A 27,199-nucleotide genomic window follows, 5' to 3' on the forward strand; every position below is an offset into this window, starting at 1 on the left:
TATTTTTAGATAATTTTTCTTCTATTTTTCTTCAGATAACTTCGATACGTCCACATCATCTGTCAATCATTACTAAAGTACTGATATGTTTAACAAAAGACATTGGAATGCACCTTCCATCGACTCAGCATTACTTGCATGTTTCTGTGATATTAATTTGGCTAACAAAAGACATGGCGAGGGAACATGCAAGTTATGCTCGGTCTTGGGGAGGGTGCATTCCAATGTCTTTTGTTAATCATATATTAGTACTTTAGCAATGATTGACGGATGAGGTCACAACCAGAATCATGGTTTGGAAGGTGCTTTTATGTGGGCGTATCCAAGTAATCTGAAGAAATATAGAAGAAAATTTATTTAAAACTATTATAGAATGTTTCTAATATTCGTTTCACCGCAAAAGTGATATTGAGGGTATCATGAATCAACACAAATCAACATGCATTTGTATGTCATAAAACGTTTAAAATCGCGCTAAAGCCGTTGTCACTGTTTACTAGCAGTGAAGAAACAAAATGGTGCAATATCCCGTATGTTTGAAGTTATCCCCAAAAGTAAGGTTTCAAGGTTCCTTTTGAATGATTTATAGGCCCACAATGTTTGAATATTTCGTCAGGTTCTACCATATTCTTTATTATATTAATTATAATTCTGGAACGAATCCAGACAGACTTCGTGCTAGATTTTAGTGTTGTTCCCGTTTCTCTTGGTGATAGTCAAACTAATTAAACCGACTTATATTATTATTCAAAGGTCATATAGTACTCAAAATCAATTGATTTTCGTGTCATCCAAACAATAGAAATATTATTGCTTATAGGACTTAGAGGTAACTTTTATTTGTTATAGATTAAAAACGTATGTCCGGTCTAGACCCCGACATTCAAAAATCCTGAAAATATCTTGAATATATCTTGTCGTCAGGAAAAATGAAATAATCTCAGTCTAAACTCTTTAGAAGTATAGAAGGGGGGAAATCTGAGGTATATTGTTTCATCTTGCTCAAGTATCGAAAAGCACTGGTCGCTTTACAAGCAGAAAAACAACACTTTTATGAATACAGAATCGTGACACAGCTATCATGATGGGAATAAGACAGATTAAGCAGGTCTGCAGCCTGGTATAGTCACCACGTTGTTATTGCCACCATTTCACTCTTTATTCGTCAGAATCTCATCAACAACTCTGCACTGCACCGTCCAAATTGCTTGGAAGACATCAATTTTGTTTAAATTCCAGTGTTGAAGTTAGGACAATTCAACAAGTTGTAATGCACTGACCCTTTGAAGTTCATATAGCTTTTGTGTCCAGATGATATTCAAATCCTTATCATCAATATGAAATATTATTTCGGTGTTGTTGTTTGTGTTTCAACTTCAAGAGCTTAATGGAAGAAACTGTGCACCATGTGCAGTTAAGAAGAATGAGGTATTTCAGTGGTACTATGGAAGGGCAATTTTTGTTCCGCTAGATTGATTTTAAATTTGAAACATCAATGAAATGACAAGTTACCACATGCAGATGTGGGATTAACGTCAGACAAGCACATTAATGCTGTCTACCCCACCTTCCAATCAGACAGGGTGATTTGATTGTGGTGCCTCATACGGAGAATGTAAACTGTCTTTAGTCGTATACACTATAGCAACGAGTTAAGATTTTCCCGGAAAAATATGGGTTTGCCTACTATGACAGTTACTACTCGTTCTGCGTTCAGAGTGCATTAATGAAATATTGCGCTTTTTATCTATCATTTTGGGGCAGTGTGATATATTGTAATGCTATAGCAATCTCATCTAATTCCTGAAAGTAAGGCGATAAACTCGTATTTTTGTTTCGTTTTATTCGTTTTTGACTCTTTGTAACAATGATTAAATTATGTTCTTTGTCAATCCCAAGTTCGTATAGGCACATCAGTGGAAAAATGTTTAGTCAAGCACTAAATTTGCTATGTTCTCCCTTTAGAGTGAAGCTAGAGAGCATGATATTGTGCATGTGTACAATTTATGTATGACACTTCTAATTTTAGCCAAAAAAGCGCTTAGGGTACTTTCAACCGATAGTCCTTGTCGAAAACGTCTACACCCGGCATGATATAAATGTCATATAACAGTCTACCATTGAATGATATGACTTACTAATGGCTATCAAAACAAACAAGCAAACAAACAAATAAATAACCAAATACATAGAAGTCCCGCGATTGGACATTGAGTACACCTCTGCAGAAGAATAGGGCAGTTTTAAAATAAACAAAATAATGTTTATGCCAAATTTTTTAAAGTTTTTTCCATTATCCTTTTCCAAAGCAATCTTCCCAGAAAAGTAATATTGTCTATAATACGATGTACATTGCTTTATCAGCGCGTCATAATGTGCATACTTTGAATCTTTCTGTCGAATGACACAGTTCATGTTCACACACACACACACACACACACACACACATACATTCGTTTATTTATACACATTTATTCATTTACTTACTTATTTCTGTGTTTGTTTTTCTTTCTTTTGATTTCTATATTATAGACCTTAACAATACCAAACATGTATATATGGATGTGGGACAGGTAAAGTCTATTTTCAGAACGATAGATTCATATATAGTAAACGGTGTACTTGAATAAAAGCATACAGTATTTCCCACCCTTACAAATTGCGTCTCTTATGTGGATGTGTATAAGCGCACAGTTATTACTTATAAAGAAGAACAAGATGAAACACATTCAAACACAAAAAGATTGGTGACACCTGAACTTTAATATGACGGAGTACCCTGACGAAACCGTTTATATTTAATTCTTTAAAGAAAGCCAGCATGTGAACCACGCTTTGCTTTCACATACATCTTCACACAATGATTACCGCTTCGATACGCTTAACCTACAACTTGTGCAGTACGTTTTCAGTTGCTGGAGCTAATTGTCATGAAGGCCAAAACAGAATTATCTGAAAAACTATCTGGCAATTTTGTCATCATGTTTCTTGAATTTTACATGACTATTGAACAGTGATTCGTTAGTACGCACCTCCTTTGCATTTTTGGACAATTGATGTTCAGATTAACAAACCTTAGGAATAACGAACATCACTTACAGAAAGACACTATACAACACTGTGTACTGTATAATGCATAAAGATAGATAAATAGATAAATGAATATATATATATATATATATATATATATGAAGAGCTTGCAACCAAAAGGCGTTAAATCAATTGAAAATGATGGATTTAGCGCCTTTTGGAAGCAAGTTCTTCATATATGTATATATATATATATATATATATATATATACATATAGTTGTATACATATCGTTTACATAGGCAGTAAATGACCATCTTTGTCTAAAGTAGCGAAGTATGATTTTGATGTGGGCAATGATCACGCACACACGAGCGAGAAGCAAATGAGAACACAATCATCATCAATATATATTTTTATAAGCAGTAACATTACTTTCATTCATTTTGAATACATTATATTATTTCATTTTTGTTATCACACACTTTCACGTGATTTCCTACGAGACTTTCCTGACAGAAAGTTTCATACCATGCACAAATGTATACAAGCAAATATATGCATAAATGTTTTATATGATCGAGGTTAAGTTAACTATCCCTAACGCCTTTAGTTACATAAATGTTGTTCTTCTTGTATTAAGATGTAACAAAATTAATGGTCTCTATTCTTAAACAGCACATAGCATTACTATTCCCAGCCTTTAAAAGCACCTAAGCAATTACATAGGCATTTTATTCCTTCTACCACTATATGAAGAGCTTTCAACCAAAAGGCGCTAAATCCATTAAAAAAAAACCGATGGATTTGACGCCTTTTGGAAGCATGCTCTTCATATATGCATACATGTTTTACATGTTTATGTACATATATGATATAATGTTAAAAATGTATATGTATACGTATCTATATTATTCAGAATTTGTGTTTAGCTACTGTTCTCAATTGCTTTCCTAACTACTATACTTTCGCCAAATCATGCCAGTGCTGTGATCATCTAGATAAAAGTGGATTATCATTCAAGGGCAAAGAAGACTGCTGTTGATAAGATATTAACAAGAACGTTCTGTAGAATGGCAATTTCTGTTGAACTTGAATACATTTATCAAAGTTGTGATGCGGTTACCAACAACTCTTGGTGAACATATACATATATTATGCGCTGTAGAAAGTTCGTGAGCATTGTGACTTCGATACGAGCTACATGACAATCGTCTCCGCAGAATTCTGCGACCACAACACCAAGCTAGATTTGCAAAATGTTTAGTTTGACTTAACAGAGGAATTGGAAACTCGGATGTCCAAGATGACGAGAGAATGGATACGATCTTGTTTCCCTGATGAGAGCAGGTTAGGTCCGCCAAACTGCTGCCATTTAGAATCTGCATATGACAACAAATTAGATTGCTGGTAATCTAAAAATTCTATCCCTTCTCAGATTTTGAATTCCATATGACTACATGGAATCGACGGTGACAGGCTTTGACAACCAAGGCGCCAAAGATGGAAACAGTCTGGTTTGGATCTCGTGAAGAGGATGTCCTGATTTTCCTTTTTTGCATCAGGTCTGACCGGATGGATACATGAAACAGATGTTTCCTATTTTCAATTCGAGCTTGTGACTGCATGCGAATCGACGTCTTTAGCACCGAAGATTTCTTAGCCCTATCTGTACTACTCAAAGACTTATTTCAATCCATTGTTAAAGTTTCGATTTCAACCTCCGTATTCCACTTCTATGACGGGAGAAGGGGAAAAAATGATCATTCTGCATCACATGGACTGAAGTTTAGTACCAAAGAGTGCATTAATATCTACTCACCAAATCAACCGTTCCTCTTCGTCCTATAGCAGCTCTCCGTCTCCCGTAAACGGCAACGGGGTGTTCTACTGATGTTTTTTTCGCTCTCTCTGCAAATGAAATGATTTGAGAAAACGATCAATGACTGATCGCTAAATTGTCATCCAACAGGCATTGTTATCTATGAGAGTATGATACAAGCCTGGAGAGGGTGCTTCAGACCACCAGGAGGACACCACGCGCATTGTCCCCGTCTGCTTGGAGATTTAAGCTGACAGTTTAATGCTTCGAATGGTCACATGAAGAATCACACGTCACCACAGGACCGTGATAAAGACCTCAATATTCTGAGAGCTGCATGGACCTTACAGAGGCCAATAAGATTGTGGGAAGACTCCCGGACGCTCACCAGTTTGTGTGTGCTCGTTATGGACTCACAGCGTAGAGAGCATGTTTTGATTTCTCTGTAGGCACAAAGTTTCACTTCCGGGTACTAGCCCAGCGCCTAAACGGGCCAACATATGTATACATTAAAAAAATCGTGTGATTCTGCATGAGGTTTTTTCCAGGTGCCCGTTAATCCCCGGTACCGCTATGTAACGACAACTTAAGAACCAAATGGTCATATTAAACTAGGGAACAATATCAAAACGAATCACTGGGAACCAATCGAAGTACAACAATGCTGCAAACTTGGCTAACCAGAACAGATCCGCACTGATATTCCCACTGATAAAGATGGTTTCACTGATAAACGTTCAAGTAATTCTGTAATGCAGTAAAAAGTTTTACGGATTGGTGGATCTTCTAGAAATAAGAACTTAGGAGGGAACAGTGAGAAAGATAGACAAAAGGTAGATTGGAATAAAAAGACTTGTAAGTACCTTGTTGCTGCCTGATTGACTTCAAAAAGACGAGGCCGGGGGACTAGTTGATATACGCTGTTTCTCCGACTACTACCTCTTTCCAGTCATGTTGATCACGTAGACGCTAAGACAACCTGCTGATCCTCAACCTGCAGATAGTCCCTGAAGAGCTGAGTAGGTGTCTATCCATGGTCGTCGCTAAACTGCCTAAAGCTGCTAAAAATTGATTTACCTGTGAGACATGATACGGGACAGGAGGAGAAGGGGGAGGGAACGATGCCGGCTTTTTGTGGCTATCAAAGACTACTTACCAAGGAAGAAGTGAACGTCGAGTCATGCTGCTCTCCGGCAATGCTACTAACGATGAATCTCACGCAATATTTACCCTAAAATATGTTCAAAGCAACTCAAATTATCCTATCTTCTTTATCTAGAAGTAGGAATAAAAACACATTTCAATCAGAACATACATTTATAGAATGAGATTTGATAATTAGCCATTGTTGACCTTTTGACCTTCCTACCTTCTGAAAAATAACGTAATACCGCTCAGATACCATGGATGCTTGTAGAAGAGTCCCACATCACATCAGCTAGCATGATGATGCTTCCTCATTCACTCCTGCTATCATATGGATGCAACCCTCCAGAGACCTACACCTAGATTTCCCAATGCTGTATAGGAGAAAATTCGTGAGACTCTCCAAACCGTACCATTTCGGTTTGAGAGTGCTTTCAGGACCATTCATCACAGAAACCTCATTGCCATTATAGATGGGTAACACACTGGTGGCCAATCATCATGGATGAAAGTAAAAAGTAAGGGTAAAAGTTGAGCTTTCATAGTGACAGAAAATATCTTAGAAGAGGATGTGACAGGAATTTGATGAAAATAATATATAAGAATACCTCTACACTCCTGCTCTTTGCAAGAGACGATGGACTCCTCGCCCGATGTTGTCTCGAACTTGAAGTCCGGTGCCGCTCTCTGGCCTTTTTTGAACTCCATGCACAGGTACCCGTAATCGTCGCAGCCGACTTGGTTGACTGGGAAATTTGTCTGGATGTCATCAAACTCAATGGGTCCTCCACCTTCCAGGGGCATGGCTTGGTTGAACGGGTCTAAGATCTGCGTTTGTTCGTCTTTGCGGGGCCCGGTTCCGTCGGGGCTCTGCGAAGCGAAGAGTCCCATCTGCCACAGATCCTGGCCTTCGATGTCTGCGCCGTCAGGTTCGAAGTTGACGTTGGCATCAATGGAAAGAGGGGAAGGCTGGTCGAAAGGAGCGTCACCTATGTCTGCTTCCCAATCCATGTCGATGGCAGTAGCACCTGTGGAAGGAACATCAGGACTTCAAATGGCTTATGCTTGCAGCATATGAATCTTCCAAAAATTGTAACTATTTTTTTAAATCATAAAACAATGACTGTTGCGTATACCTTACGAAAAAGAGTGCTATTCACATTGACAAAGTATCAAATATATGTATGTATATATATATATATATATATATATATAATATATGTACTTACATAATCATACGACGGGGAGCGGACGAAGAACCTTGTGTGTATGTCTTCTTCAGAAACGGATTTTAAAGTCTTACGTCATATCAAATCCTGCACGCTGATGAAGAATGTGATGATTAATCTGTTTGATGTTTTTGTTTTTGTTTTTTAAACATGCGTTCCCCCAGAAGGATGGAGCATTTGTATTTCCAATATAGGTCTTTTAGGTCATTTCATATTACTTCATGTACCTTGAGATGGAGTGAACACAAATCAAGGACAAACCTTTGCAGCGATCCCTCATGTCGACACACTTGGTCGTCACCGAGTCATCGGGCCGGGCTTCATACTGAAAGGCGACGCTCGCCTCAGGATTCTTGTCGAGATCAAAGCAGAGATAGGGGGCTTGGTCGCATTTGACTCCTCTCATGTCGAAGTCGAAATCGACCTGACTAAGCGGAAGGTTCGAGCCCTCCATGAGCTCGGTAGAAGCATCAGCCGGATCCAGAATCTGTTCTATCAGACCGGTTTTGGGTCCAGTGCCATCGGGGTTAGGGCTCGCGTAGGCAGCAACCTTCCAGAGGTTCTCTCCCATCACAGTTGTCGAGCCTTCGCCGGTAATGCCGGTCAGGTCCACCGTCAGAGGAGTCATCATATTCTCCAGGAGGTTCTGATTGCCCATGTCAACGTCAAGATCAGTGAAAACAGCCCCTGTGAACAGAAGCAAAAGGCTTTTAGACAGTAGACGACAAGTCTACACAAGAAAACTCACAAAAAAATTTAGTGCATCTACTGCGGTCATGAATTAGATTAGAATCGAAAAACAAAGATAATGCAACACATAAGTTGATTGCCATCCATACACATCACACCCTGACACATTGGGTACTGTCGGTGTATCTTTTTCACAGCACTTCTTACGGTATTATGACATAACATCAATTAACACATCAATGGATATACTATACTTCCGATATGCATGTTGCTAATTACGAATAAGATGAAGGATCAGAGCTATTTCCGCATTTCTCAATGTCTACTGTCTACTGGAGATGATGTAGTCATGCATACGTAGGCTACTTCAATCGCTATTGTACAGCGTAACAGATATTCAGTATACAAATCAATGTATTTTCAAAACGACAATCTCTCGATACAATTATAAAAACAAACAATGCAATAAACAAATATAAAACATGTGTATTACATGAAACTTTTTGTCTAAAGTTGGTTCATTATTGGGAAAGAGAGGCCCAGGTATAATACAAGCTTGTAGGAATGCGGGCAGGTCAATGAATTGAACTTAAAAAAGGAAAAAATAACGGAAGCAAACACAGAGGTACACAGACGCTCAGGGAAACAAAGACGTATACAGGACAATGCGGTTAGAGGGAAAATGAAAGAAGGACTGTAGAAAGGAAGGAAGATGCGAAAACAGTGCTGCAAATTTTGCTTAGTGTTATTTAGTAGGCAATTTACATATCCCTTATTATTATAGCTCCCTTACTTACGCGAGGAACACTCTTGCTCTTTACACTCAATGATCGTGTTCGCCTCCCTGGAGTCATCTTCTGCACCCGCGACCTTGAAGTAATAGAGAGGATCGGGGTCATCCCCGCCTGTGAACTCTACGCATACATATCCAAAATCATTGCATCCTATTGTGCCGAGTTCAAACTGGGTTTCAACACCGTCAATCGACAAATCGCTGTCGGCATTGAGTGTCGTACCAGCCCCCCTGCGGTCGAGGGTCTGTCGCACGTATCCAAATCGTTCTCCGTCGCCGTTGGGATTCCTACTCCCAAACATCCCCATCCGCCAAAGGCCGTTTCCTGCTACCTCTCGGTTGCCTTGTTCGAACGTCACAGTGCTGTCCAGGCTTACACCGGTAGCCTGACCCGATACAGGTGTGTCAGTCGGCTGGAGGTTCCAGTCGAGACTTTCGGCGTAGACATCTGTTCGGCAGAAAATTGAGAAGTAAGCATTATCACTTACTTCCAAGGTTCCACATCCAACCTGATCGTCCAACCAGAATTGAACGTCTTTTCGGAGGATATCATCTTTCCAAAGTGTCAGGTTTATCACGGATATTTCAATGGGTTAACAATGAAGCTTACACTCTACTCCGCTTGGTTCTTTCGGTCTACCGTCACCAAGAATAAGATGAGAGCGATGACTTTTTTCAATGGCAAGCACAAGACTTGAAAGAGATACTTCCATGAAAATATATGATGAAGCCATTTTACGGCGGAAGACGTCGAATGGGAACTACTTTAGTATCCCTCTTTGTCATAGTGCACACTCAATGCTCGTTTTCACCCTTCACCAAACTACTTGCACACGTACCCATAGAAGATGTACCCAGCAAGCCAACATTATGGTATTACTGAAGAAAGCCAGTCGCAGCATATCCAACAGCTGGGCAGTCTTGGGTCGCCGTCTCTCCGACAAAGTTGTCCACAGCAACTTCAGACTGAACACCCCATGAGAAAGGTCTTAAGCATTCCCAACAAGCAATCATATCACAGAACCACACCGTGGCATAAACGTCGCCGATATTACTGACAATTATTACTTTGCCTGTACGATGCAGGGGGCGCGGATCTTGCCCCCCCCCCCACACACACACACACACATTCACGAAAACACACAAACACACTTTTGCCTCTTCAAAAAATGGAAAATAGCATAAACGTAGGAAAACGCATGACTTTGGAGGGCACTGCCCCAAATTCTTCAGGAAGGGAGGTAGGGGCGGGGGCGGGCATAGCGAGGAGCATTGCCTCTTGTCCCAATCAACCACGAGCACCACCAACACCCCAACTCGCACACACACTCACTGACATACACACACTTACTGACACACACATACACACACTCAAGGAAATTTCCGCGGCCCCCGTCATGCGAAATTCGTGCACTAATAGCATAACTCCACTACAAGCCATGCAGGTTTACACAAAGCAAACCTAATTGAATATATGAATATGCGCTTAACATTAATACGTCCTTACTTTTAAAAAGGGGCGATATTTTAATACTTACTCGCCAAACATTCTTGCTCGCGGCAACGTGTCAGCGTGTTAGCTTCCTTTGACCCATCGACTGCACCGTCAACACGGAAAAAGTAGCTTGGCTGTGGGTCGTCACCTCCTGTAAATTCTAGGCAGACATATCCGAAGTCGTTGCAACCAATGGACCCTATCTCGAAGTCCGTCTCCACGTTCATGAACTCCAATGGGCTGTTCGCTCCAAGTGTGGTGCCTGCCTCCGCCGCGGAAAGAGCCTGGGGAACGTACCCGAAGCGCTCCCCACTGCCATCGGCGTTCCTGCTTCCGTACATACCCATGCGCCAAAGGCCACTGCCAGTGAGTTCTGGGTTGTTCTCGCGAAAGAAGACCGTACTGTCCAGACTGACACCCGTGGCCTGGCCGGGGATGACTGTCTCAGTGGGTTCCATGCTCCAGTCAAAATCAGTGGAAATAATTCCTGCGACATGAATATGAAAACCGACGTCCAGAGACTTTGTACAAGGTGTCAAGAAGAGTAAATTGGTCTATTCTGATACAGTAGATATTGATTAGCTTGACCTATCTCGAAATATTGACACTCTGACAATAATTTTGTTGATCAATTCCTATTCCTCTTTTATATGAATGAAAATGAATGTTTATTCTTTACTTAAAAGAACAAACATTAATTTTCATTCATATAAAAGAGAAATAGGAATTGATCAACAAATTGCCTCCCAGAGACCGTTAAAATCCCTACAATGCGAATTTCTTACAACGGGTTTCTATTATCATTAATATAAGGTGATCAGATTTGAAGGGTGCGCGTGAATACAACTCCAAAACATTCTGTTCGGTAAAGGCCGTGTCAAACCTTTCCGGGCAATCCTTGCGTGCGACTTGCAAAGAACAATATTTACTACCCGGAGGTCCCCGCAGATGGCCAGCACATGACAGTACCTAGCAAGTATCTCACCCGTAGTCTCCCGGAGGCGAGCACGCAAATCTTTTTACCCGCAACCATGTTTACGCCCTGTCACACCTTTCCGGGCAAACTACGCGAGCTCGTTGCGTGTAGGGATTTTCCAGCATATACCGGACAACTACTGAGGGCGGGCAAGGATTTGAGCGAGTCAGTGCATGTGTCTTAATTTGCTGGACGCGTTCTTCTTAAATTCTACTCGCGGGTATACTGTGTGACCTGTGTGTCAGACGCGTGGGGGCTGACAACTCAGTGAAGGAATTCCTCAAAGGAACGACAGAAGTCCCACAGAATGTCACTACCTTGGCTGCATATGGGGACTGCGAAGTACCTGCGTGGGAGTTGCCTGGGAGGTTGCTGCCGCTAAGGGCCTCCTACTGGCTTTTTGCGTGGACCTCTCCGGGCATCCCCGCGACTCACCCAGAAAAAGTTGTGGCCATGCTCAAAACTTGGCTGCGGATAAATCGGACTTGCGTGCGCACCTCCGGGCAACTACAGGTGAGATACCCGCTAGGTACTATCAGGTGTGGACCAAATGCGGAGATCTCCGGGTAGCAAATTTGTTTCCCCGCAAGTCAAGCCGCAAAACTTCCTCAGATACGGTATGACAAGGCCTTGAGCATGCTCAAAACTTGTTCCGAGTGAGTCGTGGGGGTTCGCTAGCAGAGGTACACGCAAAACACCAGTAGGAGACCCTAACCGGCAGCACCTCGCAGGCAACTCCAATGCAGTACCTGTAAGTCGCTCGTAACAGAAAACGAATCGGTTTCAAAGCTCTCACGCAGGTCACACGGAATACACGCAAAGTAGAAGGTAAGTAGCACGCGTCTAGCAGGTAAGAAATAACTGCGAAACTCGCAAACATTCTTGTCCGCCCGCGGAAAATTTTCCTGCGTGCTGGAAAATCAATCCTCGCAACAAGTCCGCGTAGCTTGCCCGGAAAGGTGTGACACGGCCTTTATTAAGATTGACTGTAGCATTATTGAACAGTGAGTCACTGCAAAGTTAACATGTCTTTCTTCTATCCATGGGGGATTGAAGAAAGACCTTAGAGATCCTCTATATTTTAGATGAAATACTTTCACCGGTGATCTTACTTTACTGAAGTTCGCTTCATCCATGCTGGTACGTATTCTCACCTTTGCAGTCAGGCGCCGGAGTGCATCCCGTTTGAGCTGTCTCGTCCGGAGAACCTTCTAATGTGAATTCTAAGTTGCCTTTTGTTATTGGCATTTGTCCCCTTTCGATCCGGGTACAGATGTACTTAAGATCCGCACATTCAGCCATGGGATCGTCGACGACAAAGTCAATGTTTTCGAAGGCGAATTTCTCCTTTTTCTTGTAGTATTGATCCATCTGCTCCTGATTCAGGACGTCACTCTGAAATGAGGTTCTGTTGGTGTATAACAAAAGTTTGTGTTCTATTCCACCGATTCTGACATCTCAAATCAACGAGTTTCAACAATTGAAAATTATAACAAGAATGATGGGAACGAAACTGAAAATTCTCACACCAAATCTGTTGATTAAAATGGTACTAGCTTTTGGAGCTAGATGTCAGATCCTTATCCTCACAGATTATCACAGCAGGAATTATTGCATCACGATTATACAAACTGGTTGTCAATGAGAGCCTTGCACCTAAGTTGTATAAGTCGAGTAGGAAATACCGACGCCTTGTAAGAATAAGGCTACTCCGCACTACGTAATTGACAACACAGCATTTGATCATTTGGACGGCTAAGAGACGTACTCAGCACTTTAATAGAACTGATGGCGTGTGAATGACTAATAGTAAATCATGGACCATTCTAATTTGCTTACAAGTGCCGTTGTACAGTTCACAAAAATCGCAAGTAAAATGCCAGTTGAACTTCGATGGTGATATCAAACAAACAGAAAAATAAAGGTTTCATAAAAAGTCAATTAAAAAATGTCAATAAAATCATGGAAGTCTGTAGATTCATGTGTTTTTCTCACGTAACAGTGATGTCGGTAGGAACCACATAGCCAAAAAAAAAAAGTTATTAATCAAATATTCTTCCAGGCGTAGTATACAAGTATCTTTTTTTTTTTATTTCATTTCAAATATTGTCAAAGGAGAACATTAAGCAAAGATTTTTGTGCAAGTCACCAGTCGACTTAAGCGAGATAATATCATCACCACTCACCAGTCCTCTTCAAATCTGCATATCAAATTTTGCCAGGGATAGTGGACCCGGGAGGCAGGTCTGTTTGATAACGCTCTATTTAATGCAGTTTAAACCTGAACTGCAAAGATGTATTCAAGACATAAAACCAGACGTGGAAGTATCACGCCCTCTCTCAATCTTCTCCCATGCTTCCCCATCATCACATACTTACCTGCCCTTTCAACAATTGTTCAACTTATATTTTTCACAGTGGGTGATTTCAACTTCGTTGGTGCTATTTCAAAACTAGCACGATCGATAATCCCGAACTTGAAATCAGTCGGCGTTATATCAGGTTGACCTCGGTGCTAAAGATTGTCTGCTACACCGAGCTCCGTGTAATGTGTCAGCAATATATGTACGAGTTATATGACTAAAAATAGTCCCAAGGGATTATCAAATTTATTATTAAAGGTCGGTTGGTATTAGCTTTGCAATATGTATATCAGACGTCATTCCTCCCAACATCAAGTGGGCGTATAACCTGTGCTGATACAATAGTAGAACGCGGAACGCACATGAGCTTATCAATCTGAGCGTGGGAGGTTGGTTAAAATTTGTGTACTTAGGAGTGACGAAAGAACTGTTGAAATTTGTGGGATCTTAAACATTCTTCTTTATCATGCGGCTGAGACTAATCCCTTAAATGTCTTTTAATATTGTCAGTTGAAAGTGAGTAGGGCGTTATGTCGAATTTTGCTAAAATTGAGGTACATGTGTCATGATGTTCATTGATGCCTCTCGTACCAGATGGCACTTCATGCTTATTCTATTTTTTAAATTTTGCCTAGATATTCGTGAATAATGAAAGAGCGATAACTACTAAAATTGCACGCTGTTTTTTGAGTCAGAAGGGCGCTAACCTCCCTCTTCGCTGCGCGCTCAGCTTAGCGTCTTTCTCATTCTTCATTGCTTGGCAATGTTGAAATTTATCGTGAGAGTGACAGGGACGCAAAGGTATGGAGCAGCCTTATCAAAGACGGGTAAGCGATCAGAACACTAAGAATTTAACATATTCCTGCACTATTTTCATTTCCCACGAATTGTATTCGAAGAACAATGCTGTCCTTATTTATCAGTACATAGTCATACATATAAAAAAAATTACAGTACTTAATTTTACTTACTGAACACGATTAACAAGTCCAGACAATACTAATAGGTCCCACATATTAATTTTTTCTGTGAGTACGCGTCAGTAATTGCAATGCCTAAGATACTTAAAATCAATAGTTCAATTAAAATGACACTAATTTGATAAATTGGCTTAGGTTCATGCATGGTTTTATGGTTCTGACATATTTACCTTCGAGTTTGTACTAGATTTCTATAATCTAGGTCTTGAACTGTTAGTGTTAGCTTTGTAATGTTGTCATTGTGTGTGTTTGTGGTTTTTTTTTTTCATTTCATTTAGTTTCTTCAATATCGTTACATGCGAGAAAAGTAAAACAATTTGTTAATCCTGTGTATGAGATGAACATTAAAAATTGGCACAAAGCAAGGATGCCAAGTGTGACAAATGAAAAACCCGCCACTGGTTTGATTTTTAGATTTGTTGCAACAGTTTATCATCCATTTCACTAATTTTAACGTTGTTAGGAAATGGGGGCCAGAGCTAATTTTTTTTTATTATTGTTATTTGGTTTAAAGGCATAAATTAACGTACAAGCAGCCTAATCTATACCTATACCTTTAGCTTTAATCCTCATGAATTAGTTGGTATTTTTTCACAATATTTCATGTGCTGGCTCAATTCTCAATTGCATCAATGCTGTTGTCACGGAGTAAATGCATTTAATATTTCATTTTTATTTTCTTTCTTTTTTGAGAGGCGATCGTGGGAACAAACCCATCATACTTTAGGTATTAATAAATGATAGTAGCATGAATGATGAAATCAAGAGGGTTAAAACGTATTTCTATTCTGATAAGGTCAGTTTGAGTATTGACTACTACAACTGAGGTGCTTAAACTATCAAATGTTAATAATCGAATACTTTTAAGGCATTTCATAGAATGTACCATGTTCATTCTCTCTTTCTGTCAATCCAGAGTTTAGCCATTTACTAAGAACAGGGAGAATAATTAGCAAAAGTCATCGCACTTGGTGCCTAAGCAAGTAGGTGAAATTGTTGTTATGATGTTTCATTTATAAATCATTGATACATGAAGCACATGAGGTCTATGAGAAAGACTTCTTAACAGTTTCTTAAAGCAGTTGCTTATTTATAGCTGTTTGACAATGAAGAACGAAGTTGTTTTATCAATGCCTAATAGTATAAAGAAAAAGATGAGGTGTACACACTATTGCTGTGTCATTTCCACGGGAAAGGATTCTCTTGATTTCATTACAGTCAATTTGTGTCGGTACACTACAAACCAATAGATGGCGCTAGTACACGAAGGGATTACTGCTATGATATTGATTAATATATAGCAAAACAAATTTTTCAAAAAAACTTACAGCCTATAATGTGATTGTTTCAGTGGAAAGTGTGCAGGAAAGTATTTGTTTGCTAGAAGGGCATGTAACCATGCTGACAGAAAATATGTCTGATTCATAACTTTAACAACTTTTTGTCATGTGATGATAGAACAAGAAAAACAAGTATTGACAGATCATCTCAATTTAGTGAAATTATTTTGCAAACCAAAGTCAGGATACTCTGTTTGATTTCCACTTCTTTTCCGGATAATCATACAAGTTTATTGTAAAAATGATATTTTTGATCCCCAATGGCAATTGATAATAAATAAGAAATGGAAATGCTGTAAAAATTAAATTATCATTTTCATTCATGTGTGCATGTAAACTGTGGAAGTGTCCGCGGCCTGGTGGATGTCACTCCAGACAGGAGGTGAAGTTACAACAGATATTTCGCAATCAAATTGTTCCACGTGGTACATATTAAATTGTTTTGAACTTGAATTCCTTACATGTACTTGTTCGTTATTTTTTAGCTGATATGAATCATGTTTTCATAGATTTCTGTGCCATAGCGATGAGAATAGATGTAGCAAATCTAACAAAAATAGAAGTGGAAAAGTGAGCAAAGTGACAAAAAATGTTGTAATAGAAAGAAGTTCAAGCAAGTAGTGCATGGAAACTGAAAGACTTTCATCATCAGACTTACCCCTAACCATTTTGTAAGCAAATTAGTTTGCAAGTTCCCACACTCATACAAGGAGGAAAACAACAAAAATGACAATAGAAGATATAGAACAAACAAAGTACACTACCATTTGCCATCATCTTATCACTTCCATTACATACTGAAGTTCATGTGACGATGTTGGGGTTCATGAAGACCGACAGTTATGATAGCGGTGGTAGCCATGATATTTGTGATGACAAAAATTTCAACAAGAAAATGATGATTCCTAATATCTGATAATGAGCTTAGAACCGAGGGGCATTTAGTCAGTAATGAACTTTTTTCTCCATATCTCGCAAATGGTTCATGGTATCTTCATGGGACGTAGTACATATGCATATACTGACTGGCAGTGATTATGTAGGAAATTTGGGGTCATGGGTCAAAGGTCAGGGGGTTTAAGGTCAAGGTCAACTATTCAAAATCTCACTATTTCCCTCAGACAATGTATTTATGCAATACGCGCAGGATTTTCTTGAAACTGAATATATACATATATACGTACCCAATAAAAATCCCTTGGAAATTTCTTGCCACAAGGTCAAAGGTTAAGTGAAAGTGCTGATTTCTTCTTCTTTCTCCATATCTCGAAAGTGACTCAAGGTATCATCATGAAACTTAGTACATCGGTACATATCTATATAGATGCATGTTCTACCTGAGAGTGATTCTCTTGGAAATTATGGAGTCATAGAGTCAAAGGTCAAGAGTCAAAGGCCAGGTTAAAATGCTGAAATTGTACTATTTGATATTGAAATTACACTTTTTCTCCATACTCTGAAAATTACTCAATGCATAAACTTATAAAAGGGACAAAATTCAAGTAAAAAAACCCTCAAATCCCCAGATACCTGCACTCTTAAACAATAATCCAAAGCCATTCATCCAAGTAAGCCTCATTCACGGAAAGTTAATATTCAACACATTTATGACAAACCTGTCATTTTCATGTTTTGCCAATTTTGTGAAACTGTCATCGCAAATTGTCAAGAGGTACTATAGACCTCATAGGAGAATCATGTATTATGGCGGAGGCATACCAGTTGCCCTAGCGACATTTCTAATTAAAATCTTTGACGTTAATGCCCTAGTACAGAACAAATGAATATTAGTATCTTATTTTCAAGAAAAATATTTAACAAATTTGCGGATATCCGTGCAGAAATTCATTTACCGGGTTTAGAAATACATTGTATAATGTAATGGAAATGATCCCATAGTTTGCTTGTTTTAGTGGCATTTTTCCTCGCCTATCTTTGTTTGCGCGTCCTGCCCTTCGCACACTAAATGATTTTGCCGAAAATAATGAAAGGGGCATCAAAGTACATGTATACTGCAAGCTGCTCTTCAAGGGTGTTTGTTTGTTTGTTTGTTTGTTTGTTGTTGTTGTTGTTGTTGTTGTTGTTGTTGTTTTTATTAAGGAATGATGCATGCTCTCTTTTGTCAAAGGAATTGATTAACACTTCCGATAGAGTACATCCCCATTTCAGCACGGAGCATGGACATACAAGTACATGTAGAAGTTCGAGTTTTCCTTCTAACACTTTTTTTGGTGTCATTGTTACAGTATGAAAAGACCGTTGATTGCAACAACAGTACAGCGTCAACCACATTAAGATAAAATGTTCAAATTATAACAAACAAGCCATTTTTTTTCAAGTGACGGAATAACGTTGGAGCGGAGAAGAACAAAACGCAATAAAGTAGAACCATTGACCCTATACGTAGAACAACATGAATTAGCCGGGTTCACACGTACACCAATTAGCGGGATACAAATCTCGAGATTTGCATCGCGATCGTCATCCCGAGTTTTTTGCACGTGTGGACAGAAAAAAACCCGAAAATTAGCGGGATAAGCATCGCGATGCTAATCCCAAGAAATCTTGCGCTGGTTCATCAATTAGCGGGATAATTGGCCCCGCACTGGTACGTGTGAACGGTCGGGATTAGAATCTCGAGTTTTTACATCCCATTATGCAATGCGCACATCACAACAGCGAGGCCTCAGCGAAGAGGTCCTTCACCTCTTTGGAGCACAACAACAACAGCGCGCGAACCACACCACTGACGCGTAAAAGACAATGGACAAAGGTAAGTTCGCGCAGGCAGTGATAGAGAAGGGCGCTGTGTGACCCAGTTTGCAGGCTTTGCTGTTATCTCTATCGGCAATTAGCGAGATAATTCGGTACGTGTGGACGCTCGCCAAATTAGTGGGATACCGATCGCGATCGCTATCCCGCTAATTTGGTACGTGTGGACGCTCGCAAAAAAACTCGAGATGTGGATCGCGATCGTCATCCCGCTATTTTGCGTGAGTTTTTTCGGAGTGATAAGGGCGCTAAGCGCGCGCAGCCACTTAGCGCCCTTGCGCGTGTTACCTTTTGTGAAAGTGATAAGGGCGCTAAGCAGGTGCATGGTTCCGGTGTTTTGGTCAAATGCGTACGCGGGCGCACGGCGCAAGTTTCCTATAGAGACCTACGATATCGATTCCTCTTTGGCGCTTACGCTTTGGCCCACTTCCCCGAGTCCGAAGAAGTCCGATTCACTGTACTCAGTGGTCGGATCACAGTTCGGCTCATGATTCGGCTGAGGAGGATGACAGCTTTAGCAAACTTCTATTGTGATGTCATAATAACAAGCACATAGGCACGCACCCTGGCAGTACTACAGACTGCCCGATGCGCAGAGGAGACAACGAAGGCAACGTTACTTAGCAACACCTACGCGCTTTACTCTTGATGACAGCTCAACTTCGGTAATCTTCGTATCAATGCTAACGGTGATCGGCAGTGTCATCAACAGCGCCCTCTACACTACCGCGACTATGCACCTTTAATTTCTTGTATTACGTCAGCATGAAGTAGTTATTATCTCTAATTTTTTACTATTATTTTGAAAAACATCTAAACAATCACCGACCTTCAGCAGAACAAAATTAACTGGGATTTTCGTATTTTTATCGTCTGTTTAAAAGGCTCCAAAACTTCAAACGCAAATATCTCGGAAGTGCAAAAGTGACTTAACGCCATTTCACTTCTAAAACAGCGGTGTGAAGATAACACTAGAGACTCGGGGATCGATAGCCGCTGTGATTGGTATCGTTTACATTTACATTCATCTGACCGTCTGTGTAGGAGCTCAAACCATCAACCTGCTCCAGCACTAGCCCCGACATTGAAATCACCCACTTGGTATTGAAGAATAAGAAAAGTACAGTGTACCTCTTTCCCGTGCCATCGGGATTGTCGGAGGCCCAAGCACTGAGCCGCCAGAGATCCTCGCCTTGCACGCCAGTCGTATCCCTGCTTTCCTGAAACTTGATGGGAACGTTGAGCTGCAGCCTGTTCGAGCCCCCTTCGAAGAGATCTCCAGTGCTCGTGATCTCCGGGCTGACTTGCTTCACCTTCACGTCTTGGATAATGGGGGAAAAAAAAAAAACATCTCGATAGCAAACTGGTCACGTTATAAACTCCACATGAGCGTATGTCAATCTTTCCATTTGAATTCATGCGTAACACGTTGAATATAACTCACCACGGCCAAAGGTTAATTCAAATAAGTACGTGCCTTCGAAATACATTTCCGTTCCAGAGTTCTCTGATGACGTTGTACTTTATAGGATAATCATGTTGATTGTTGATCAAATCTGCTAACATGACAATTTGTAATAACAACTATCCTCTGACAAATTGGGAATTACTGTAGTCCATTTTCCTCTAAAATTTCTGTATTCTGTGTTAAGCGTCTGCCAATAGGCAGCGCTCTGCGGTTCACACATTAATGTACAAAAGAAATACACGAGTGATCATTTAGATCCCAGGTGTAGTATGTTTAAAGCGTGTTTTATTGTAGAACTTCGCAACTAAAAGCAAAAGCTTGACATTCCCGTGATTTGAATGTTTTATCATGTTCATGTTCATCATGTTCGTTGGATATAATCTTGATTTCAGCACGTGCTTACAGAATTACTTTACTGTTTGTCAAAATGTTGAAATGCGCCCTAATCACGGAAACTACGATTATTATCACAGTTAAAACAAAATACCTTCTCACCCTGTACAAATTTGACCATCACGCCTTGCAGTATTCACCAAATCAATGGCGATTCATTTCAGTGTCTCATCGAAATTGCATGTTCACACAATTACTATTAGCATTTGCAATGTATAGGCCTACTCATTTTTAGGTAATATTCGACACTGCATTTGGCTATATTGGAGATAAGGATCTATGTTGCAATACATCGGCCAAAATCTGACTCTTCATCGGAGAAGCGAATAAACAATGGCTGAGAGGTGCAAATGGAATGCTGCCCTATTGGCACAGATCATTTGCAGAGCTTGAGACTGCAATGTGTCTAGAAGGTGGATGTGGCACGACGAGATATCAGGAGCAGGAGAGGGATATGCAGGACGGGTTGTGGAGCCGGGAAATGTGCAAACGCCGGGAAATGTGCAAACACTGGGAAATGTGCAAACGTCTCGCCGGGAAATGTGCAAACGCCGGGAAATGTGCAAATTTCATCAACGGGCTATGTGCTAAAATGACGCCGGGAAATGTGCAAAAGTTCAATTTGCTAGGAAATGTGCAAACGTCGCCGGAAAATGTGCAAACCATTTACTTTATCAATACTGTGTATAAAAATGGTAGATAAACACCACGTCAGAACTGCGCATGAACCTCCACCTTTAACATTTTCTTAATAAGATCCTTGACAGATTTTCAACAAAATTGGCAGGTAGCACCGTTGTGGCAATAGGATCTCAGCTTGTTTAGATTAGTCATACCCCCCCCCCCCCCACCAAAAAAAAAAAGGGGGGGGACCTCAATGTTCCAGAACTACGGTTTTATCAAAATTCTTCTTATAGTATATAACCAAATAAATTAGAGCTTGGTTGGTGCTGTAAAGACATTGATGACAGTAGTTCAAGTTTAATGGCAAATTCAGGGATGCAGGGCATGAGGCCATGGGAGGGGGAGGCTTCAACTCCCCTCCCTAGTCCCCTTTCGGGGAGGGGGGGGGGGAGTTGAAGCTTAAGATTCCTAATCTCTGGAATTTTTAATCTTCTGTCAAACCGAAAAAGATAGAACTATGTTAATGCTATGCAGACACTATAGTTACTGAAATTTCAGGTTTGATGATGACAGATCCAGGGGTGCCCTGATAGGGGGTATGAGGGGGAGGAGGGGGATTTTCCACATTTTCTGTATGTTCTTGAAAAATCTTAACGGATTTTCACCTAACTTGATTTTGATTTGTTAAAATGATCCCCCCCCCCCCCCCCGCTGAAGAGGAGGGGTGGGGGAGGGGGAAGTTGAAGCCTCAGAGTCCCTAAACTCTGATGTTTTTTTTTATTTCCTGTAGAACCGAAAAAAAAAATAGATCTAAGTTAGTGCTATGAAGACATTAATGACTGAAATCTCATGTTTGATTATGGCGGGTGCAGGCTGGGATACCCTGATCGGGGGTGGGTCGGTTGAGGGGGAGGAGGGAGATTTTCCAAATTTTCTCCATCTTCTTAAGAAAAAAATATCTAGGACGAATTTTCATCGCCCCAACCCCAAAGGTGGGAGGATGTGGACCCCCCCCCCCCCCCCACCCCTATCTCAGCCCCTCGAAAAGGGCCGAGACGAGGGGGTGTGGTCGTTCGGGTGGAATTCAGAATTTCAGGTATTTCTTGGAAACCCTACGCATGACAAAAGGAATATGCCTACATATTTGAAGAAATTTTCTGTACAACTAAGAGTAATAGAACACAGTTTTATCATGTATTGTATGAGGTTTGCCTACTTTGATGAAATTTCACGTCTGCTTATAACGTGGTGGCTACCCTCGTCTTAGCCCCCGCTTTTAGGAAAGGAAACAAATTGGACTTGTTGCCCCTTCGAACAAAGTAGGATTCTATTACCCTAGAGATGCTACCTCCCACAATTGGTGAAAATCCGTCGAAGATTTATCAAACAGATGCGGGAAAATGTGGAAAATCCCCCTCCTTCCCCTCACTCTACCCCCCCCCCCCCCCCCATAAGGATATCCCTCGCTCCGCCACAATTAAACATGAAATTTCAGTCATTAATTTTTCATAGCACTAACTTAGCTCTATCTTTTTTTTTATTCTACAGAAGAAGATAAAATTCCACAGTTTAGGAACTCTGAGGCTTCATCCCCCCCCCCCCCCCTTCAGCGGTGTATGTGTGTGTGTGTGTGGGGGGGGGGGGCTCATTTTCTCAATTAAGATCATATCACCATAAAATGAATGCAATCTGCCAAATTTTGTGAAAATCCGTTGTAGATTTTTCAAGATGCTGAAAATGTGGAAAAAAACCCTCCTCCCCCCCCCCCAAAAAAAAAAAAAAAAAAAAAATCTGGGCACCCGTGGATTCGCCATAATCAAACATGAAATTTCAGTCATTAACGTCTTCATTAGCACTAACTTACCTCTATCTTTTCCGGTTTGACAGAAGAAGAAAAAATTCAGAGTTTAGGGACTCTGAGGCTTCAACCCCCTCTCCCCCCCCCCCCCACCTTTGGCGGGAGGGGGGGCTCATTCTATCAATTAAGATCATGCTACCATAAACATGCTATCTGCCAACTTCAACTTCAAACTAAAAATCCGTCTTAGATTTTTAAAGAAGATGCTGAAAATGTGGAAAATCCCCCTCCCCCCCCCCCCACCCCAAGTCTCGGCACCCCTGGATCCGCCATGATAAAACATGAAATTTTAGTCATTAATGTCTTCATATCACTAACTTACATTTATATTTTCTGGTTTGACAGAAGAATTAAAAAATCCCAGAGATTAGGGATCTGACACTTCATCTCCTCTCCCCCCCCCCCCGTATCACCGTAAAGATGCTCTCTGCCAAGTTTGGTGACAATCTGTCATGAGATTTATCGAGAAGATGCTGAAAATGTGGACAATCTCCCTCCTCTGCGTCACCCCCCCCCCCTCCCCCCCAAATCAGGGCACCCTTGGATCCGCTACAATAAAAAATGAAATTGCAGTCATTAATTTATCTTTTTTTTTCCTGTTCGGCAGAACAAGAGAGAAAAAAAAAATCCATAGATCAGGAACTCTGAGGCTTCAACCCTCACCCCCCCCCCCTTCAGTGGTGGTGGTGGTGGGGGGGGGGGCTCATTTTAACAAATTACGACCATACAGTACTGGTTGAGGTGGGGATTCATGATTTGAACAATCTGAAGTGAGATAATGAGAAACTTATGAAATATGAAAGAGCATGTAATTTTAAGAAGGATTCAACATTTATTTGATGAAATTTGGTTTTAAAATGGCTGAGATATCCAAAAAAGTGACAATAATAAAAGGTGACAGGCCACGCCTTTTATTAGGATCTCTTTGTTTCATCTTGTTTTTGGATAACTCAGACATTTCAAAACCGATTTTCATCAAATAAACTGTTGATACCCCTTAGAATTGCATGCTCTTTGGCATCTCATAGAGTGGTTTCTGAATATCTCGCAAAACGAAAGCTAAATCCTCACCTCGACCAGAACTGTACACACCCTATAAGATGCTATCTGCCAAATCTGGTGACAATCCGTCGTGGGGTTTACAAGAAAATGTTAAAAATAAAAAAAAAGACAAGTGGTCGCTATAGACAGGTGAGGGCTACGACATGTGGAAAGGGTAGTAATGATTCAACCGCAGGTTTGATTGAGAGTTTCTCTTCCATCTATTACATAATATAGGTGAAATGAACGGTTTGCACATATCCCGGCGGCTTTTGCACATTTCCCGGCAAAATTAAACATTTTATTTTGCACATTTCCCGGCGTCACGTTTGCACATTTCCCGTTGATGAAATTTAGAGATTTGCACATTTCCCGGCGAGACGTTTGCACATTTTCTGGCGTTTGCACATTTCCCGTTGTTTGCACATTTCCCGGCTCCACAAGGGTGCAGACGACGGAAATATTTACGATGATAATTATGATATGCATTATGTAACCGACTACAAAATATCCTTGTCATACGCAACATGCCACTTCCAAGTGTCTTGTAATCTAGATCAATACCAAGCAAGCACGGCAAGACCCAGTCAAGTGCGTGGACCATTTTTTCCCCTTTTTTACTTGTTAACATAAATTACTCTAGTTTTTTTTTTTCGTATATTTTGCGGTGAGACACATGAATTATTGCAGAGTCAGACGTATTCTATTATTTGAGCAATTTGGAATGCATTTAGACGATGAAAATATTAAAAATATCACTCATAGAAGTATACTGTCCGGTGGTAGTAACAAGTACAAACATCTTAGCAAAACTGAAGATCGAGAACACGGTCTGTGCATAATCTACTTATCCTTATTCGTTCCCGCCTTACTAGCTCTTCTCCCCTGTTTGTTTCTCCTCAGCATGTTATCCTTATCCTTTTTGAACCGATATGGATGATTTCAGATATTTTTTTCTTTTCTTTTGCCCTTTCGCTATCCCAAACTATGAATATAACCCACTCTCGATAAGTTCCCCACACTGAAATGAACAGTGCAATTCACAATAGATTGAGATAGCTTACTCCATTTTGCACTTGCTAATTTTGCCTTGCCAATCAATTAAGAGTCGCCCCCTGACCTCCGTTACAGCTCGTTATTCCGAAGATTCGTTATTCTTATGGTTTGTTAATCCGAAAACAAAATAAAGTTTGCAACAACGAGGGTTCGTTAGTACCCACCTTTCTTTCATTTTCTCATTGACAAAACTATTTCGTTATCGGATTAACGACCCTTCACCTATTTCATGTTCGGATTAACGAACATTTCGGAATAACGAACCATTGAATAAGAACCCGTATTTCAATTTCGGATTACCATCATCTTTCAGGAAACAGGCACAGACTATCAAATCACATCTTTTGGAGAGTTTTCACACCCCGGAAAAAAAATAATCGGAGCCTCATCAAAGCGAAGAGGAAAACATCCCGTTATGCATATGCCCGACAATATATCTCCCGAGAGGATCGAGCAAACTCGACGCGTGCCCGACATCGAGTGCATTTAATCGGGGTAATGCAGACGAAGTGTTAAAAAAAAAAAAAAAAAAAAATGATATTGAATAATAACTTATAGATAAAAGAGAGGTAACAACAACGATTCACATTGACCCATATCCAATATCCTGGCACCTGTATTTTCCAATGGGAGAAGCTTTTGTTTAAGTATTAACCTTTTGAAAGGATGCGGCTTCAATTAAAACAATTTTCGCTGCGAAACAGACAAGGCGGTATCGCTGTCAAAGTGCATCTACTTACTGTATGGGCAGAGGAAGCAGCATTCTCCCGTTGGCTTGATTGGCTGTGGACAAAACGCTGGCTGACAGCTCTCAATCACACATGTCAGAGTGGCATTGTCGCAGCTACACGTGGTGCAGTCGTCCACCTCCCACTCATCACCGTGCATGTAAGGGGTTCCCCGGTAGACGCACGGGAGGAGATTCTCTGCGGAGCTGATGCTCAAGGATAACGAGTCTGATAGGAAAGTAAGAAAAGTGAAAAACGATATAATATTATAGAAAGCGACAGAAAGAAACACAAACGTAATGAATGATAAGGTAAGCAAGAATCGATTCTCTGTAATGAAACATCGATGAGTTGGCATAACAGGCGTGCAAACAGCAGCACCAGAATTGTTTAGAAGTCCCTAATTGACGCCCTCATTATTAGACAACTGAATGTAAAATAATATTGTGTCATTTTTCAACCATTTCTGTGCTAGGGATTTATACAGTGTGTACAACGCAATTTGGTTTTCTGTGCCCATCGGCACACACAGCACACAAAGGGAAAAGAAACATAACACCTATCCGACTGTATTCGAATCTAGCGTTGAAAACGTTGAAAAGGTTTTCTTGAATTGACCAGTTCATTCAGGTTCAAGTTTATCTCTTCGATACAACTGCATATAATCACGTATTCATGCTTTTTTTTTCGAGGTCAAGCGCAGTACGACTGTTAATAAGGGAATCGTGCAATGTTGACGTGCATGTCACGCATGACTGAGATTTAGGAATATCGAGACGCCTTACTTCTCACTGATAATTGAGGTTAGCCCCACACATGAGACGAAAACATTTCGGAGCCAGGGGCACGTGGGAATTCAAAGGGATGGTACAGTATTGGTGGAGATAAGAATTGGGCTTTTAACTTTTTGCAAGATACCAAAAAAATACTTATGATATAGTACAGAGCATACCATTTTAAGAGGAATTCAAGGTTTATTTGATGAAAATCGGGTTTGGAATGACTGAAACATACAAAAACAAAGTAAAACAAAACGATCGTAATAAAGTGTGGATCCCACACTTTATTAGAATCCCTCTTTTTGGATATCTCAGCCATTTCAAAACCAATTTTCACCAATAAACATTGAATTCCTCATAGAATCACATGCTCTTTCATATTTCATAAGAGGTTTTTCATTATCTCACCAAAAAAAAAAATTATAAACCTGAAATTAGGTCTCAACCAAAACTACGATCCCTTTAAGCTAAATTCGCCTCTAGCAAATGCGATATCATAAAGTAATACAGTCCGACCTCTCCTAACCGGACATGTCGGGACCGGCGTTCATCCGGATAACGGATTTTGCCGGATATGGGAGACACGCATAATAATACACACAGCTGCCTATCCAATG

The 27,199-nt window shown here is 40.5% G+C and overlaps 1 protein-coding gene across 1 annotated transcript; it reads right to left on the bottom strand.

Annotated features, from left to right (window-relative positions):
- Positions 1–5,756: 5,756 nt before the first annotated feature.
- LOC140238068 (uncharacterized) lies at positions 5,757–25,978 on the bottom strand. The gene is made up of 8 exons (XM_072317992.1): positions 25,816–25,978; positions 19,767–19,956; positions 12,335–12,588; positions 10,248–10,691; positions 8,714–9,157; positions 7,488–7,913; positions 6,606–7,025; positions 5,757–5,928 (listed from the first exon to the last, which is right to left on the bottom strand). Exons 1-8 carry the CDS (start codon positions 25,961–25,963, stop codon positions 5,879–5,881), a joined length of 2,376 nt encoding a protein of 791 aa, XP_072174093.1. The 5' UTR covers positions 25,964–25,978; the 3' UTR covers positions 5,757–5,878.
- Positions 25,979–27,199: the final 1,221 nt, after the last annotated feature.

This window comes from Diadema setosum, chromosome 14, assembly GCF_964275005.1.
Source record: "Diadema setosum chromosome 14, eeDiaSeto1, whole genome shotgun sequence".
Lineage (NCBI taxonomy): Eukaryota > Metazoa > Echinodermata > Echinoidea > Diadematoida > Diadematidae > Diadema > Diadema setosum.

Coding starts and splice junctions, on each gene's coding strand:
- LOC140238068 (XM_072317992.1), bottom strand. CDS start 25,963: ATGCACGGTGATGAGTGGGAGGTGGACGACTGCACCACGTGTAGCTGC. Junction 10,692..12,334: donor TCCGGCGCCTGACTGCAAAG/GTGAGAATACGT, acceptor TTCATGTCGCAG/GAATTATTTCCACTGATTTT. Junction 9,158..10,247: donor CGAGCAAGAATGTTTGGCGA/GTAAGTATTAAA, acceptor TCTGCCGAACAG/ATGTCTACGCCGAAAGTCTC.